Source organism: Hemitrygon akajei, chromosome 22 (assembly GCF_048418815.1).
Source record: "Hemitrygon akajei chromosome 22, sHemAka1.3, whole genome shotgun sequence".
Lineage (NCBI taxonomy): Eukaryota > Metazoa > Chordata > Chondrichthyes > Myliobatiformes > Dasyatidae > Hemitrygon > Hemitrygon akajei.
The window spans coordinates 66,425,755-66,443,210 of NC_133145.1; the positions used below are offsets into that span (position 1 = coordinate 66,425,755).

Consider the following 17,456-nt stretch of genomic DNA (forward strand, 5'->3'; position numbering starts at 1 on the left):
AGTCCTCTTCAGTGTCTATCCAAGTCCCAGGAGATTCCGAGTGTTCTGCTGTAGGTAGGCAAAAGTGACCAACTCCCCTTGCTCCATCTGGGTGATGCAATCTGCCTCTCTGACAAAGACAGAGCACGGATACTGGCCCTTTGGCCCAAATGCTCCATACTGACCATGGCACCTACCTGAGCTTCTCCCATTTCCTGCATCTGGCTCATATCCTGTCCAAGAGTAACTAAGCACTGTAAATGAACTCACCTCCAGCAGCTGGTTCCACATACCCACCTCCCATCTGTCTATAAAACCTTCCCCTCAGCTCCCCTTTCTTCCCCCCCCCCCACCTTAAACCTGTGCCCTCTAGTTTTAGGCTTCCTGATCCTGGGAAAAACGCATGTGACCCCCCCACCCACACTTTATCTACTCCCTGCAGGATGTTATAAATGCCCCTCAGCCCCCTACACTCCAGGGGATAGCATTCCAGCCCATCCAGCCTCTTTTGCTATACAGTTACTACTTATAATTCAAGCCCTCCTTCCTTGTGAATCTCTTCCTCATCCTTCCTATCTGAATGACATCTTTCCTAAAGCTGGGTGACCAAAACTGCACACAATACTCCAAGCATGGTCCCATCAATGGCTCGTACATTGTTAACATAAAATCCCAGCTCCTGCACTCAATGGGCCAACCAGCCAAGGCCAGTGTGTCATACATCTTGTTTACCCGTATCACCACTTTCATGGAACTATGTACTGATAGTAGATACTTATATTAATCCATCTACCAATTAACTTTGACCTCTGCACCAATAACTCAGCTACTCAAGCTTCCTCATACACAGTCTGATCATGCCACGCTCTGTCACTCCCTGAAGGACCCAGCCACACCTGCTGCGTCTGCACCCTTTTGTCCTACCGCCCCCACCTGCACACTCCGCCTTTCCCTGTTCCCTAACTTGTGTCATTTACCCACACCCTCATTTGCACCTTAACCCTGGAAACACTTCACCCCCCCATAGCAACAGAATTAGGCCATTTGGCCCATCGTGTCTGCTCACCACGGCTGATCTACTTTCTCTCTCAGCCCCAATCTCCTGCCTTCTCCCTGTATTCTTTCATGTCCTGACCAATCAAGAATCTATTAACTTCTGTTTTAAATATACCCAATGACTTGGCCTCCATGGCCGTCTGTAACAATGAATTCCGCAAATTCACCACCCTCTAGCTAAAGAAATTCCTCCTCATCTGTGTTCTAAAAGCCTCTTCCAAACATCTGTAGATCTCCCTCTGAGACCCCCTCCCATATACTCCATCTTCCCACCTCCGACATCAAGCAAACTAGGCTGTCCAGACTGGGGTTGTCTCCTTCACCATACCCCAGCCCTGGCTCTGTGTTCTATCACCCCACCACAGAACCAAGCCAGGCATGAGTTAGGAAGTCCTCTGGCATCTTCCACAGCCCAGCTGGAGTTTTCCACTCCTCATTGGCATTGGTTCACCTGCTGAACCCCTCCCTCAAACAGCTCTTGCCCCATGAAGCCAACTCCTCTCTGCCTCCTCAGTCCCACCCACTGGCCATTGAACCAAATTCCCAAAAATATCACTGCTCACTTCTCACAAATCCATCTGCACACTGCCTTTCATCTCACTCTGTCTGGGATGGGTCAGGTGCTGTCTGTGGTCTGAGGAATGGGACAGGTGCCATGTGTGGTCCGTCTGGGATGGGGCAGGCACTGTCTGTGGCCTGTCTGGGATGAGGAGGAGGAGAGGGTGAGGAGTAGAGAGGGAGGGCCCCATATGCAGCTTTAGGTGAGATTTGACTCCATATTTGATCTGCACCTTAAGACTAGCCTCAACCCTGAGTGACCCGTCTTCCAGGAGAACACCCACATCACTGTCCTGGTCACTCAGCAAACCCCACACTGGACGGGCAGAGACTCTCCCACAGATGCCGACCAGTGATCGGACGGGGTGGACAGAGGTGTCGGGGTTTCACTTCGTCTACGTCCCTGCAGAGTAACGAGAGTCCCATTCAACGTTTGTGTGACGTGGCTGATCACTGTCCTGTGAGGGACCGACATATGAACGTTAGCCAGGGTTCGGTGAGCAATAGCACCCAGAGCTCGCTCCCTCACTGGACATTCGGTGTGGACGCTCCCTCGGTGTGGCTGTTCACTCAGTGTGGAGGCTCCCTCAGTGTGGACGCTCCCCAAGTCTGGACGCTCCCTCGGTGTGAATATTCCCTCGCTGGGCGCTACTTTTTGATCTCAAGGATTGAGGGGTTGTGGTCAATTATTGCCAGGATGATTCGGTCCATGTACTGACGCAGACGCAGGTTAATCTCCTCCCGGTCCCTCAGCGCCTCCATCAGCTGTGGCACAGGGTCAGGGTCAGGGTCAGGTTCCCAACTTCATCCCCTCAATTCTCCCAGCCCTCCCTCTGCCAGCACACCCCTCCCAATCATCCTACACACCACCGTCAGCTGCGGCACACCACCATAACCACTCCTCCCCTCTACCCCAGCACAGTCAGGTACCCCTCCCCTCCCCCACCCTAAACCCAGCTTTTCCCCACCCTCTCACTCTGAAACCCACCACCCACGCTTCCCTACACACCCTGCCCTCAGCTGCCAGCACAGTGCTTAGGACCCCCTCCCACTTTAACCTTCCAAACTCTCCTCACTCACCAGCCCGCAACCCCTCCCAGATAGGTTCGCACCTGGTCACGGCTGGCGGTGTCGATTTCCGTGGCTAGGCTCTGCGCTGGGTTCTGGAACAGGCCAGCCGCCTCGCTCAGACTCAGGCCCAGGACCTGCCCGTTTAGCTCCACGTTCTGTTCCCGGAGCCTTGCGTTCTCCTGTCGGGGGTGGACACAGTCAGAGCACAGGTGAGAGACCGACCCGCGGCAGGGGACACTCAGCAGCCGGACACTGATTCATCCTTGCGGATTCCCACCCTGACCCAGTCCCAGGGGTGCGTGGGCTGCCTCCGAGATACCCACCTGCACTGGGGACACACACAATCCTCCACAGGCGCACTCACGAGTCTGCCCCGGGGAACATGCCAGCACCCCAGGATCCCCCACCCACCTGCCTCAGTCGGCGGACCTCGTGTTCGAGCTCAAGCTCCCGGGAGCGGAGGGAGAGGCGGTAGAGGGCGGACGGTGAACCATGAGCCCAGCCTGGCCTCTCAGTGTCCAGCTTAAAGAGGTGAAGGTGTTCCAGCTCCCTGCGCAGGTCTTCAATCAGCTAGAGGACAGGAGAGGAGAGGGGGTGAGGAGAGAGGGTGAGGAGATGGGTAGGAGGAGAGGGGGTGAAGAGAGGGGGAGAGAGGGAGAAGAGGGAGGATGAGGAGTGGGTAATGGGGTAGAGGGGGAAGAGAGTTGAGACAGAAAAGAACGGGGAGTAGGTAAGGGGGGAGAGAGAGAGGAGACAGTGAGAACCAGTGGTTTGGGGTCTGTCGGTACATCACTGATCAGAATGGGGTTGGGATAGTGGAGCATGTCTGTCTCTTGCCCTGTTGCAGGGGTTCACCAGGCTGTAGGGGCTATATTCGGTCTGAGCCTGAGGACACAGACTGGGAAGCTGAGCCCCATACTCACACCCCCCTTTGTACCCCCTCCCACAGCTGCCAATTCAACATCATCCACTGTCATTGCAGGATCACCATCTTCTCCTGTGCCACTCCATCACCCTCCCTCTCCCTTCCTGCCCCTCCCTTCCCAACATCCCCCATTCACACTGTTCCCTTATCCCCTCTTGCTCGCATCTCTCTCTCCCTCCCACCCACTCTCTCTTCCCCCTACCACCTGTCGCTCCGCTCTCCCTCTACCCAAAGCCGTCAACACCCTCCCCCACCTCCTGCATAGCCTCGCGCTCTCTCTGGAACTCCTGCCGGTTTTGCCTCATCCTGTCCACCATCCTGCGGTACAGATCCACCTCGTCCCGCAGGCGCAGGCTCGTCTCCTCCAGCTTGTACGAGATCCGCTGGTGCTCCTGAGTCGCGGGAGGGTGGGAGAGAGGAAGTGAGGGAGGGACGGGGAGGAGGAGAGGGATGTGTGAGGGACAGAGAGAGTGAATGAGGGAGTGGGAGGGAGGGATGGAGGGTGAGAGAGAGGGAGTGAGGGAGGGAGAGTGGGAGAGAGGGAGTAAAGGAGGGAGATGTGAGGGATGGAAAGGGAGGGAAGAAAGGGTGGGAAAGGGAGGGGAGAGAGGGTGAGAGAGGGAGGGGAGTGAGAGAGTGGGAGGGTGGTAGAGAGGGGACAGGGAAGAGAACGGGGAGTTACAGAGGTATACAACACAGAAACAGGCCCTTTGGCCCAACCTATCCATTTTAATCCAGATAGCTGACTAAACTTCTGTCATTTGCTAACATTTGACCATTAACTTTCTAAACTTTTCCAATTGACTTTTAAAAGCTGTTTACTGCTTTATTTTACTTAAGAGATACAGCGTGAACTGTTCTTCTGGCCTAACAAGCCATGCCACCTTGCAACCCACCGATTTAACCCTAGCCTAATCACAGGACAACTTACAACGACCAATTAACCTACTAACCAATACGTCATTGGACTCTGGGAGGAAACTGAAGCACCCAGAGAAAGCTCACGCACACAGAAAGGACAGACAAACTTCTTACAGATGGCAAAGGGAACTGAACTCCGTACTCCAACACTCCGTGTCTGCTAACCATTATGATATGTTAATGTACTTGGCTCAACCACTACCTCTGGCAGCTCGTTCCATGTAATGGCCAACCTCTGGGTGAACAAACTGCCCGTCAGTCTCTCCTCTCTCACCTTAATCCCATGCCTTCTTGTTTGTAATTTCCCAATTCTGTCCATCCCTCTCATGATTTGATACAGCTCTGTAAGATCACCTCACAATCTCCCTCATAAGGTATAAAGTTCTAACCTACCCAACCTTTCCTTCCATCTGAGACCCTCAAGTCCTGGTAACATCCTTATAAATCTTTTCTGCACTCTCTCCTGTTTATTAACATATTTTCTATCGCAGGGTGACCAAAACTGTACACATTATTCCAAAGTGTAGCCTCACCACTGGAGTAATGGACAACTGCACTGTGATCTGCCAAATATTATAGGGCATTGAACATAGTACAGCGCAATGTTGTACCCAACCAGCTAAAAAGCAAATCAAAAACACACAAATACTAGTCCCTCCTACCTACACCATGTCCATATCCCTCTATCTTCCTTATATTCATGTGCCTATCCAAACATCTCTTAAAAGCCTTTAATATATTTACTCCTACCACCACACCAGGCAGCGTATTCCAGGCATCCACAACTCTGAGTAAAAAATTCGTCCCTCACATCCCCCTTTGAACCTACCCCTCTCCCCTTCAATGCATGCCCTCCGGTATTAAGCATTTCAACCATGGGAATCAGATACTCTCTGCCCACTCTATCTATGTCTCTCATAATCTTGTAAACCTCTATCAGATCTCCCTCAGACTCCGACACTCCAGAGTAAACAACCTAAATTTATCCAGCCTCTCGTGATAGTACATGGCCTCTAAACCAGGCAGCACCCTGGCAAACCTTTTCTGCAGCCTCTCCAAAGCCTCAACATCCTTCCTCTAGTGGGGCAACCAGAACTATGCGTAATTCTCCAGATGTGGCCAAACCAGAGTTTTTTTAAGTTGCAACATTATCTCTTGAATTTTGACCTCATGACTAATAAAAGCAAGCATTCCATAAACCTTCTTAACCATCTTATCAGCCTGTGTAGCCATTTTCAAGGAGCTATGAACTTGGATCCCAAGATCTCTCTGCTCAGCAACACAGTTAATGATCTTGCCCTACTGTCTCCTACCCATTTGCCCTACTGAGGTGCAACACCTCACATTTGACTGGGTTAAACTCCATCTGCCATTTCTCTGCCCATATCTGCAACTAATCTACATCGTGCTGTATTCTTTGCCAGTCTTCTACCCTATTCACAACTCCACCAATCTTGGTATCATCCGCAAACTTACTAACCCACTCATCTACATTTTCATCCAGGTCATTTATATACATCACAAACAGCAGTGGTCCCAGTACAGATCCCCATGGAACACCACAAATTATAGACCTCCAGCTCAAATAAGTCACTTCAGCCATAAGGCCATAAAATATAGGAGCAGAATTAGACCATTGGGCCCGTCAAGTCTGTCTGCTATTTTATCTTGACTGATCTATTTTCCCTCTCTGCCCCGATCTCCGGCCTTTTCCCTGTATCCCTTCATGTCCTGACCAATCAAGAATCTATCAACCTCTGCCTTAAATATTCATAAAAACTTGGTCTTCACAGTTAAGTCAACTTTATTGTCATTTAACTACATACATGTATATAACATATATAATCATATAATGTATATGGAGATGAGAGAACGTTTCTCTGAACTAGGGTGTAAAGCACAGTAGTACTCATAACACACGATAACTTATGAAGGTAAGGATAAAGTCTACTGAGGAATCACACATAAACAGCAAACTAAAGTGCATTAATATTATATATTGTAAGGTACGGAACAGATTAACCATCACGTGGAGGAGTCATGTATTCGCAGAGGGGGATGGTTCATCTGCACCTTCCTGAAATCCACAGTGATTTCCTTTGTCTTCTCCACGTTCAGGCTTAGGTTGTTTCTCTCACACCAATCCACCAGCCACTCCACTTCCTCTCTACACTCTGTCTTGTCATCATTCTTGATAAGGCCAACCACTGTTGTGTCATCGGCAAACACAATGACACAGTTTGAGCTGGATCCTGTGACACACTCATACGTCTGCAGTGAGCTGAGCACACGGCCTTGGGGAGCGCCAGTGCTCAGTGTAACGGAACAAGAGACGCTGCTGCTCACACAGTCTGACTGTGTCCTCATTGTTAAGAAGTCTGGTATCCATTACAGAGGGAAGTGTTGAGGCCCAGCGAGGACAGTTTCCCCACCAATTGTTGGGGTATGATAGTGTTGAATGCTGAACTGAAATCTATAAACAGCAGTCTGGCATACAAGACCCCATTTCCAAGATGGGACAGGACAGAGTATGTGGTAAGTGGAGTGGTAAGTGAACTGGAAAGGGTCCAGTGTAGCTGGGAGAAAGGCTTTAATGTGCTCCGTGATGAGCTGCTCAAAGCATTTCATAATGGTTGGTTAATATCATCAGACACAATAAGACATTTAGGCAGGTTACTGTCGCCTTCTTTATTGCTTCTTGGTTGCCACCTTGAAAACCGAGAGGACAATGGATTGTTCCAGAGATATGTTAATTACATCCATTAGTCTCTCTGTCAGCTGGAAGGCAGTTTTTCAGGACCCTACCTGGTATATCAACAGACCCTGCAGCTTTGCGTGATTTCACTCATCCAGGGCATCCCTCACCTCAGCTTCAGCTAGAGAGTGTCTGCTCCCCTGAGGTGAGGGGTGTCTTCCTCGCCAGCATTTTGTTCTGCATATCAAACTCAGCCTCTCGGAGAGTGAAGCATCCTGGTTACTGACATGCAGGATAGATCCTGTGATCCTTTGAATTCCCTGCCACATGTTTCTCGTGGCAAAGAGTTCCACAGATTTACCACTCTCTGGCTAAAGAAATTCCTCCTCATCTCTGTTCTAAAAGGATGCCTCTCTATTCTGAGGCTGTGTCCTCTGGTCCTAGACTCTCGCACCGTAGGAAGCATCCTCTCCACATACACTCTATTAAGGCCTTACACCATTCAATAGGTTTCAATGAGGTCACTCCTCATTCTTCTGAATTCTTGTGAATACAGGCCCAGAGCCGTCAAACATGTTTCATATGACAAGCCGTTCAATCCTGGTATCATTTTTGTCAACCTCCTTTGAACTCTCACCAGTTTCAGCACATGCTTTCTAAGATAACAGACCCAAACCTGCTCACAATACTCCAAATGAGGCCTCACCAGTGCTTTCTAAAGTCTCAACATTACATCTTTGCTTTTGTATTCTAGCCCTCTTGAAATGAATGCTAATATCACATTTGCTTTCCTTACCACAAACTCAACCTGTAAACTAACCTTTAGGGAATCCTGCACAAGGATTCCCAACTCCCTTTGCATCTCAGTTTTTTTTTGTATTTTCTCTCTATTTAGATAATAGTGATGCACCATCAATAACTCTCTCTGAGACGTGAAGGCGAGATATCGGCTTTTATTGACTGGAAGAAAGAACAAGCAGTAGTTGACCACCATACTACATCCTGGAGACTGAGGGCAGGGCTCAGGCCTCAATCGCCTTTATACCGGGGTCTGTGGGAGGAGCCACAGTCAGTGGGAGGGGCCACAGGAGCAGCCATCAGGGGGCGTGTCCAGACAGGTATATGTAGTTCACCACAAATAGTCAACCATTTCAGTGTCCCACCAAAATGCATGACCATACACTTCCTGACACAGTATCCCATCTGCCACTTCTATGCCCATTCTTCTAATCTGTCTCTCTGTAGCCTCCCTGCTGCCTCAAAACTGTCTGCCCCTCCAAGTATCTTCATGTCATCTTCAAATTTTGCAACAAAGCCATCATCACCAGCAGCCAACCAGAAAAGGCTCTCTTTATTCCCACTCTTTGCCTCCTGCCAGTCAGCCATCACTTTATCCATGCTAGAATCTTTCCTGTAATAGCATGGGCTCTTAATTTGTTAAGCAGCCTTGTGTGTGGCACTTCGTCAGGGGCTTTCTGAAAATCCAAGTTCACAACATCAACCAATTCTCCATTGTCTAACCTGCTTGTTATTTCTTCAAAGAATTCCAAAAGATTTGTCAGGTAATATTTTCCCTTGAGGAAACCATGCAGACTATTGCCTATTTTATAATGTGCCTGAAAGTACCTCAAAATCACACCCTTAACAACCAATTCTAACAATTTCCCAACCACTGAGGTCAGACTAACTAGTCCATAGTTTCCTGACGAAGGGTCTTGGCCTGAAACACCGACAGCGCTTCTCCCTATAGATGCTGCCTGGCCTGCTGTGTTCCACCAGCATTTTGTGTGTGTTGTTTCCATAGTTTCCTTTCTTCTGCCTCTCTCCCTTCTTGAAGAGTAGAGTGACATTTTCAATTTTCCAGTCTTCCTAACCATTACACAATCCAGTAATTCTTGAAAGATCATTACAAATGCCTCCACACCCTCTCTTCATCTACCTTTTTCAGAACCCTGGGGTGTACACCATCTGGTATGAAAGGGATAGATAAGATAGAGGCAGGAAAGACGTTTCCATTGGTAGGTGAGATTAGCACTAGGGGACATAGTCTCAAGATTTAGGGGAGTAGATTTAGGATGGAGATGAGGAGGATCTGCTTGTTCCAGAGAGTGGTGAATTTGTGGAATTCTCTGCCCAATGAAGCAGTGGAGGCAGCCTCAGTAAATATATTTAAGAAAAAGTTGGATAGATTTTTGCATAGTAGATGAAATTAAAGGTTATGAGGGGAAAAGGCAGATTAGCCATGATCTCATTGAATGGTGCAGCAGGCTCAACGGGCCAGATAGCCGACTCCTGCTTCTATTTCTTATGTTGTTATGTTATTTAGCTACTTTCAGACTTGTTCTGCTGTCATCCCTGCTAACGTTCTTTTCCAGTAATTAACTGGCCTATACTTTCCTTTCTTCTGCCACTCTCCATTCTTGAAGAGTGGAGTGACATACGCAATTTTCTAGTCTTCTGGAACCATTCCAAACTCTAGTGATTCTTGAAAGATCATTACTAATGTCTACATGATCTCTTCAGCCACTTCTTTCAGAACTCTGGGGTGTACACCATCTGGGGTATACACGTCCAGGTGACTTATCTACTTTCACATCTTTCAGTTTCCCAAGAACCATCCCTCTGATTATGGTTAACTTCATGACCCCTGACACCTGGAACTTCCATCATACTGCTAGTGTCTTCCACAGTGAAAATTGATCCAAAATACTTATTCAGTTTGTCCGCAATTTCATTGTCCCCCATTACTATCTCTCCAGCATCATTTTCCAGCGATCTGATGTCCGCTCGCCTCTTTTTTTTACCCTTTCTGTATCAGAAGCAACTTTTGCAATTGCCTTTAATATTATTGGCTAACTTACTTTTGTATTCCATCTTTACCTTCTTAATTACATTTTTAGTTGCCTTCTGTTGGTTTTTAAAAGCTTCCCAATCCTCTCCTCTTAAATTCCCACTAATTTTTGCTCTATTACATGTTCTCTCCTTGGCTTTTATGTTGGCTTTGACTTCTCTTGCTAGCCATGTTTGTGTCATCTTTCCTTTAGAATACTTCTTTTTCTTTGGGATGTACAGTGCCGATAAAAAGTATTTACCCATTTGGAAGTTTTCACGTTTTATTGTTTTACAACATTAAATCACAGTGGATTTAATTTGACTTTTTTGACACTGATCAACAGAAAAAGATTTTTTTATGTCAAAGTGAAAACAGATCTCTACAAAGTGATCTAAGTTAATTGCAAATATAAAACACAAGATAATTGAATGCATAAGTAATAACCCCCTTTAATATGACACACCATACCATCACTGGTGCAGCCAATTGGTTTCAGAAGTCACATAATTAGTTAAATGGAGATTGATTGTAATAAAAATACACCTGCATCTGGAAGTTCCAACTGTGGGAGAATCAGTATTCTGTCAAAAACTACACCATGAAAACAAAAGAACATTCCAAGCAACTCTACAAAAAGGCGGAAGAGGGTTCTATGGTCTGATGAAACCAAAACTGAGCTTTTTGGCTATCAAACTAAACACTGCACGTCATCAAAAACACACCATCCCTACCGTGAAGTATGGTGATGGCTGCATCAGGCTGTGGGGATGCTTCACTGCAGCAAGCCCTGGAAGCCTTGTGAAGGTAGAGGGCAAAATGAATGTAACAAAATACAGGGAAATCCTGGAGGAAAACCTGATGCAGTCTGCAAGAGAACTGAGACTTGGGAGAGAAGATTTGTTTTCCAGCAAGACAATGACCCCAAGCACAAAGCCAAAGCTACACAGGAATGGCTTAAAAACAACAAAGTTAGTGTGCTGGAACTGCCAAGTAAGAGTCCAGATCCCAATCCAATTGAGAATTTGTGGCTGGATTTGAGAAGGGCTGTTTGCTCATGATCCCCATGCAATCTGACAGAACTCAAGCAATTTTATAAAGAAGAATGGGGAAAAAAATTGAAGTGTCCAGTTGCTCAGTGTTTCCTTTCACTGCTGTCGCTTGTTCTCTGTGGTACAGCAGAGGGCGCTCTCGTGTTGCGCAGCTTGAACAGATTTCGTCCAGGTGGATCTATTGAGTGCAATGTTTTCCCAGTTTTTACACTGAAGCTTGAGTTTCTTCAGGATCATTTTGATGTTCAAAGTAAATTTATTATTAAAGTACATGTATGTTACTCTATACAACCCTGAGATTCATTTTCTTTGGGTCAAGAAAGAAAGAAATACAATAGAATCAATGAAAAGTCACTCCCCTATCCACACAGACTCAAGCCTGTCATTGCTGCCGAAGTTGCACTTACTAAGTACTGACTTGAAGAGGGTGAGTAATTACGCAATCAGTTATTTTATATTTAATAACTGGAATAAAATTAAACTAATTTGTAGAAATTTGATTACACTTCGATACAAAAGAGTCCTTCCTGTTGATCAGTGTCAAAAAAGCCAAATTAAATCTATTGTGAATCAGTGTTGTAAAACAATAAAACATGAAAACTTCCAAGGGGTTGAGGGGGTTAATACTTTTATAGGATATATATATATATATTCTATACCTTCCAAATTGCTTCAAGAAATTCTAGCCATTGCTGCTCTGCCATCATCTCTGCCATTGTTTTCTTCCAGTCAATTCTGGCCAACTCCTCTCATGCCTCTGTAATTCCCTCTACTCCACTGTAACACTGATACATCTGACTTTTGCTTCTCCTTCTCAAATTTCAGGGTGAATTCGATCATAATCTGATCACTTGTCCATAAGGGTTCTTTCACCTTAAGCTCTCTATCAATTTTGGTTCATTGCACAACACCCAAACCAGAATAGCTGTTTCCCTAATGGGGTCAACCATGAATTGCTCTAAAAGGCCATCTCTTTGGCACTCCAGAAATTCCCTCTCCTGGAATCCAACACCAACCTGATCTTCCCAATCTACCTGCATACTGAAATCCTCCATGACTATTGTAACATTACCCTTTTGTCATGTATTTTCTATCTCCCATTGTAATTTATAGGCCACATCCTTACTACTGATGGGGGTCTGTATACAACTCCCATCAAGGTCTTTTTACCCTTTACCCTTAGCTCTACCCACAACAATTCAACACCTTCTGACCCCATGTCACCTCTTTCTAATGATTTGATTTCATTTTTTACCAACAGAGCAGCACTATCCCCTCTGCTTTCCTGCCTATCTTTTCGATGTAATGTTTGTCCCTGGATGTTAAGCTCCCAGCTATAATCTTTCAGCTATGATTCAGTGATGCCTACAACATTATACCTGCCAATATGTAACTGTGCTGCAAGTTCATCTACCTTATTCCATATACTGTGTACATTCAGATACAACACCTTCAGTCCTGTATACACCCTTTTCAATTTTTTTTTATATTGCATCTCATCCTGTTGACTGCAAGTTTGCCCTTTCAACTGCCTCTCCTGACTGCACACTGCCTCTGTTTGTAAACCAGCTACCTGATCTTCAGCACTATTATCTGCCTTTCCTACGACACTTCTTGCATTGAAATACAGGCAGCTCAGGAGAGTGGTCACACCGTGTTCAACCTTTTGATTCCTAACTTTGTCTGAGGTCTTACCAACATCTGCCTCCACAACCTCTCCACTAACTGTTCTGGCACTCTGGTTTCCATCCCCCTGCAACTCTAGTTTAAACCCCACTGTGCAGCATTAGATAGATAGATAGATACTTTATTCATCCCCATGGGGAAATTCAACATTTTTTCCAATGTCCCATACACTTATTGTAGCAAAACTAATTACATACAATACTTAACTCAGTAAAAATATGATATGCATCTAAAATCACCCTCTCAAAAAGCATTAATAATAGCTTTTTAAAATTTCTTAAGTAGTTTACTTAAATACATTGAGTCCTAACCCCGGCACTTTAACATATCTTACTCCTGGCGGTTGAATTGTAAAGCCAAATGGCATTGGGGAGTATTGATCTCTTCATCCTGTCTGAGGAGCATTGCATCGATAGCAACCTGTCGCTGAAACTGCTTCTCTGTCTCTGGATGGTGCTATGTAGAGGATGTTCAGGGTTTTCCATAATTGACCGTAGCCTACTCAGCGCCCTTCGCTCTGCTACCGATGTTATACTCTCCAGTACTTTGCCCACGACAGAGCCCGCCTTCCTTACCAGCTTATTAAGACGTGAGGCGTCCCTCTTCTTAATGCTGCCTCCCCAACACGCCACCACAAAGAAGAGGGCGCTCTCCACAACTGACCTGTAGAACATCTTCAGCATCTCACTACAAACATTGAATGACGCCAACCTTCTAAGGAAGTACAGTCGACTCTGTGCCTTCCTGAACAAGGCATCTGTGTTGGCAGTCCAGGCTAGCTTCTCGTCTAACTGTACTCCCAGATACTTGTAGGTCCCACTAGGATATTAGACCCCATCCAGTCCAGGTACAAACTGTCCCTTCTGTACAGGTCCCACCTGCCCTGGAAGAGAGCCCAATGATCCAAAAATCTTATGCTCTCCCTCCTACACCAACTCCTTAGCCATGTGTTAAAAGGTATAATCTTCCTAGTTCTGGCCTCATAATCATGTGGCACGGGTAGCAATCCTGAGATCACAATCTTGGGTGTCCTGCCCTTTAACTTATCACCTAACGTCCCTGAAACCCCTATGCAGAATCTCGTCACTCATTTTACCCATGTCATTGGTACCTACATGGAGCACGACTTCTGGCTGTTCACTCTCCCTTAAGAATGCTGAGGACTCGATCTGAGATCTCCCAGACTCTGGCACCCAGGAGGATCTGAGATCCCAGACTCTGGCACCCAGGAGGATCTGAGATCCCAGACTCTGGCACCCAGGAGGATCTGAGATCTCCCAGACTCTAGCACCCAGGAGGATCTGAGATCCCAGACCCTGGCACCCAGGAGGCAACATACCATCTGGGAATGTCATTCTCGCCCACAGAACCTCCTGTCCATTCCCCTAACTAATAAGTCCTGTCACCACAGTGTGCCCCTTCTTCCCTCTTCCCTTCTGAGTCACAGAGCCGGACTCAGTGCCAGAGACCCCTCTGTGACTCTCCTCTGTTAGATCATCCCCCCACCCCCCGACAGTATCCAAAATGATGTACCTGTTATTGAGGGGGATGGCCACAGGGGTACTCTGCACTGGCCATTTAACCCCTTTTCCTTTCCTGACTGTCACCCAGTTTCTTGGTGACAGTCCTGTACCTTGGGTGTAACTACCTCTCTATAAGTCCTATCTATCACCACCTCAGCTGCCAAAATGATCCAGAGTTCATCCAGTTCCAGCTCCAACTCCTTAACACAGTTTGTTAGAAGCTGCAGCTGGATGCACTTCTCACAGTTGTAGTCGTCAGGGACACTGGAGGCCTCCCTGTTCTCTCACATCCTGCAAGAGAAGCATTTCACTATCCAATCCTGCATCACTGCTGTCCCAGCTATGCAGATATAAAGAAGAGAAGGAAAAAACGAGCCCCAACCCCTCCCCCTCCTCATCTCCCTGCCCCCACCCCTCACCTGGTCAAGCCGTTGGGTCTGGGTCTTCAGCCGGGTGGCTGTCTGTCTCAGCTGCTGTGACTCCTCCTCTAGCTGCTGGGCCCTGAAGCAGAAAGAGGGAGCACGTTACCTATCACCGGGGAGGGGATGGGAGGGTCAGGGACGGGCACGGTACCTACCACCGGGCCGGGTGAGGGGGGGTCAGAGATGGGCACGTTACCACTGGGGAGGGGACGGGAGGGTCAGGAATGGGCATGTTACGGCTGGGCCAGGTGAGGGGGGGTCAGGGATGGGCACGTTACCACTGGGGTGGGGATAAGAGAGGATGGGCTGGGGATAGGAGAAAGATGGGGTTATCAGCTGGGCTGGAAAAGGGGAGGGATGGGCACATTACCATCAGGATGGAGGAGGGTTGTGAGGGGGTCGGTGACGGTCAGTGAAGGTGGGTGGGGATGGTCAGAAGGGGTGGGTGATGCTGATTGGTGGGGTGGGTGGTGATCATGGGGGGCTGGATGACGGTCAGTGGGAACGTGAGTGGGTGACGGTCAGTGGGGAGGGACAGTCAGTGGGGGTGGGGTGGGTTGGGGTGGACGGTGGGGGTGTTTGGGGATGGTCAGTGGGGTGGGTTGGGGTGGACAGTGGGGGTGTTTGGGGATGGTCAGTGGGGTGGGTTGGGGTGGACGGTGGGGGTGATTGGGGATGGTCAGTGGGGTGGGTTGGGGTGGACGGTGGGGGTGTTTGGGGATGGTCAGTGGGGTGGGTTGGGGTGGACGGTGGGGGTGTTTGGGGATGGTCAGTGGGGTGGGTTGGGGTGGACGGTGGGGGTGTTTGGGGATGGTCAGTGGGGTGGGTTGGGGTGGACGGTGGGGGTGTTTGGGGGTGGTCAGTGGGGTGGGTTGGGGTGGATGGTGGGTGTGTTTGGGGATGGTCAGTGGGGTGGGTTGGGGTGGACGGTGGGGGTGTTTGGAGATGGTCAGTGGGGTGGGTTGGGGTGGACAGTGGGGGTGTTTGGGGATGGTCAGTGGGGTGGGTTGGGGTGGACGGTGGGGGTGTTTGGGGATGGTCAGTGGGGTGGGTTGGGGTGGACGGTGGGGGTGTTTGGGGATGGTCAGTGGGGTGGGTTGGGGTGGACGGTGGGGGTGTTAGGGGATGGTCAGTGGGGTGGGTTGGGGTGGACGGTGGGGGTGTTAGGGGATGGTCAGTGGGGTGGGTTGGGGTGGACGGTGGGGGTGTTAGGGGATGGTCAGTGGGGTGGATTGGGGTGGACGGTGGGGGTGTTAGGGGATGGTCAGTGGGGTGGGTTGGGGTGGACAGTGGGGGTGTTTGGGGACAGTCAGTGGGGAGTGTGGGGACGGTCAGTGGGGGTGTTTAGGGATGCTCAGTGGGGTGGGTTGGGGTGGACGGTGGGGGTGTTTGGGGACGGTCAGTGGGGAGTGTTTAGGGATGCTCAGTGGGGTGGGTTGGGGTGGACGGTGGGGGTGTTAGGGGACGGTCAATGGGGAGTGTTTAGGGATGCTCAGTGGGGTGGGTTGGGGTGGACAGTGGGGGTGTTAGGGGATGGTCAGTGGGGTGGGTTGGGGTGGACGGTGGGGGTGTTAGGGGATGGTCAGTGGAGTGGGTTGGGGTGGACAGTGGGGGTGTTTGGGGACGGTCAGTGGGGAGTGTGGGGACGGTCAGTGGGGGTGTTTAGGGATGCTCAGTGGGGTGGGTTGGGGTGGACGGTGGGGGTGTTTGGGGATGGTCAGTGGGGTGGGTTGGGGTGGACAGTGGGGGTGTTTGGGGATGGTCAGTGGGGTGGGTTGGGGTGGACGGTGGGGGTGTTAGGGGATGGTCAGTGGGGTGGGTTGGGGTGGACGGTGGGGGTGTTAGGGGATGGTCAGTGGGGTGGGTTGGGGTGGACGGTGGGGGTGTTAGGGGATGGTCAGTGGGGTGGGTTGGGGTGGACGGTGGGGGTGTTAGGGGATGGTCAGTGGAGTGGGTTGGGGTGGACAGTGGGGGTGTTTGGGGACGGTCAGTGGGGAGTGTGGGGATGGTCAGTGGGGGTGTTTAGGGATGCTCAGTGGGGTGGGTTGGGGTGGACGGTGGGGGTGTTTGGGGATGGTCAGTGGGGGTGTTTAGGGATGGTCAGTGGGGTGGGTTGGGGTGGACGGTGGGGGTGTTAGTGGATGCTCAGTGGGGTGGGTTGGGGTGGACGGTGGGGGTGTTAGGGGATGGTCAGTGGGGTGGGTTGGGGTGGACAGTGGGGGTGTTTGGGGACGGTCAGTGGGGAGTGTGGGGACGGTCAGTGGGGGTGTTTAGGGATGCTCAGTGGGGTGGGTTGGGGTGGACGGTGGGGGTGTTTGGGGATGGTCAGTGGGGAGTGTTTAGGGATGCTCAGTGGGTGGTGCTCTGCAAGGGCAGGAGGCTCAGATGAACCTGGAGTTGAGGGTGAGGATCTCCTCCTCCTTCTGACGCTCGAGTCGGCTGAGCAGCTGTCGCTGTCGTCGCAGTTCCTGCTGTAGCTCCTCTTGCGCTCGGCTCTCCTGCTCCCGTAGCTGCTCCTCCATTGCATGTACCCTGCATTGGTGGGGGCAGGGTCAGACACACACACACACACACACACACACAGACTGACCCTCACACACTCACACACACACACACACACACACACACATAGACACACACACAGTCACACACTCACACATACACATTCACACCCTGCAGGGGGCAGTCAGACATTAGTCTGACCTTCGCACCCCAAATTCCACACAATCCCGATTCTT

General features: G+C 49.4%; 1 protein-coding gene across 1 annotated transcript in view; it reads right to left on the reverse strand.

Annotated features, from left to right (window-relative positions):
• Window positions 1–347: 347 nt before the first annotated feature.
• LOC140714846 (rab11 family-interacting protein 4B-like) overlaps window positions 348–17,456 on the reverse strand; it is a 136,095-nt gene continuing 118,986 nt past the window's right edge. The window contains exons 10-15 of the mRNA XM_073026511.1: window positions 17,110–17,250; window positions 14,716–14,797; window positions 3,844–3,981; window positions 3,076–3,234; window positions 2,706–2,843; window positions 348–2,358 (exon numbers count right to left, since the gene is read on the reverse strand). Coding sequence (XP_072882612.1) covers window positions 2,242–2,358; window positions 2,706–2,843; window positions 3,076–3,234; window positions 3,844–3,981; window positions 14,716–14,797; window positions 17,110–17,250 — 775 coding nt within the window. The 3' untranslated portion in view covers window positions 348–2,241. The remainder of the gene's footprint in view (window positions 2,359–2,705; window positions 2,844–3,075; window positions 3,235–3,843; window positions 3,982–14,715; window positions 14,798–17,109; window positions 17,251–17,456) is intronic.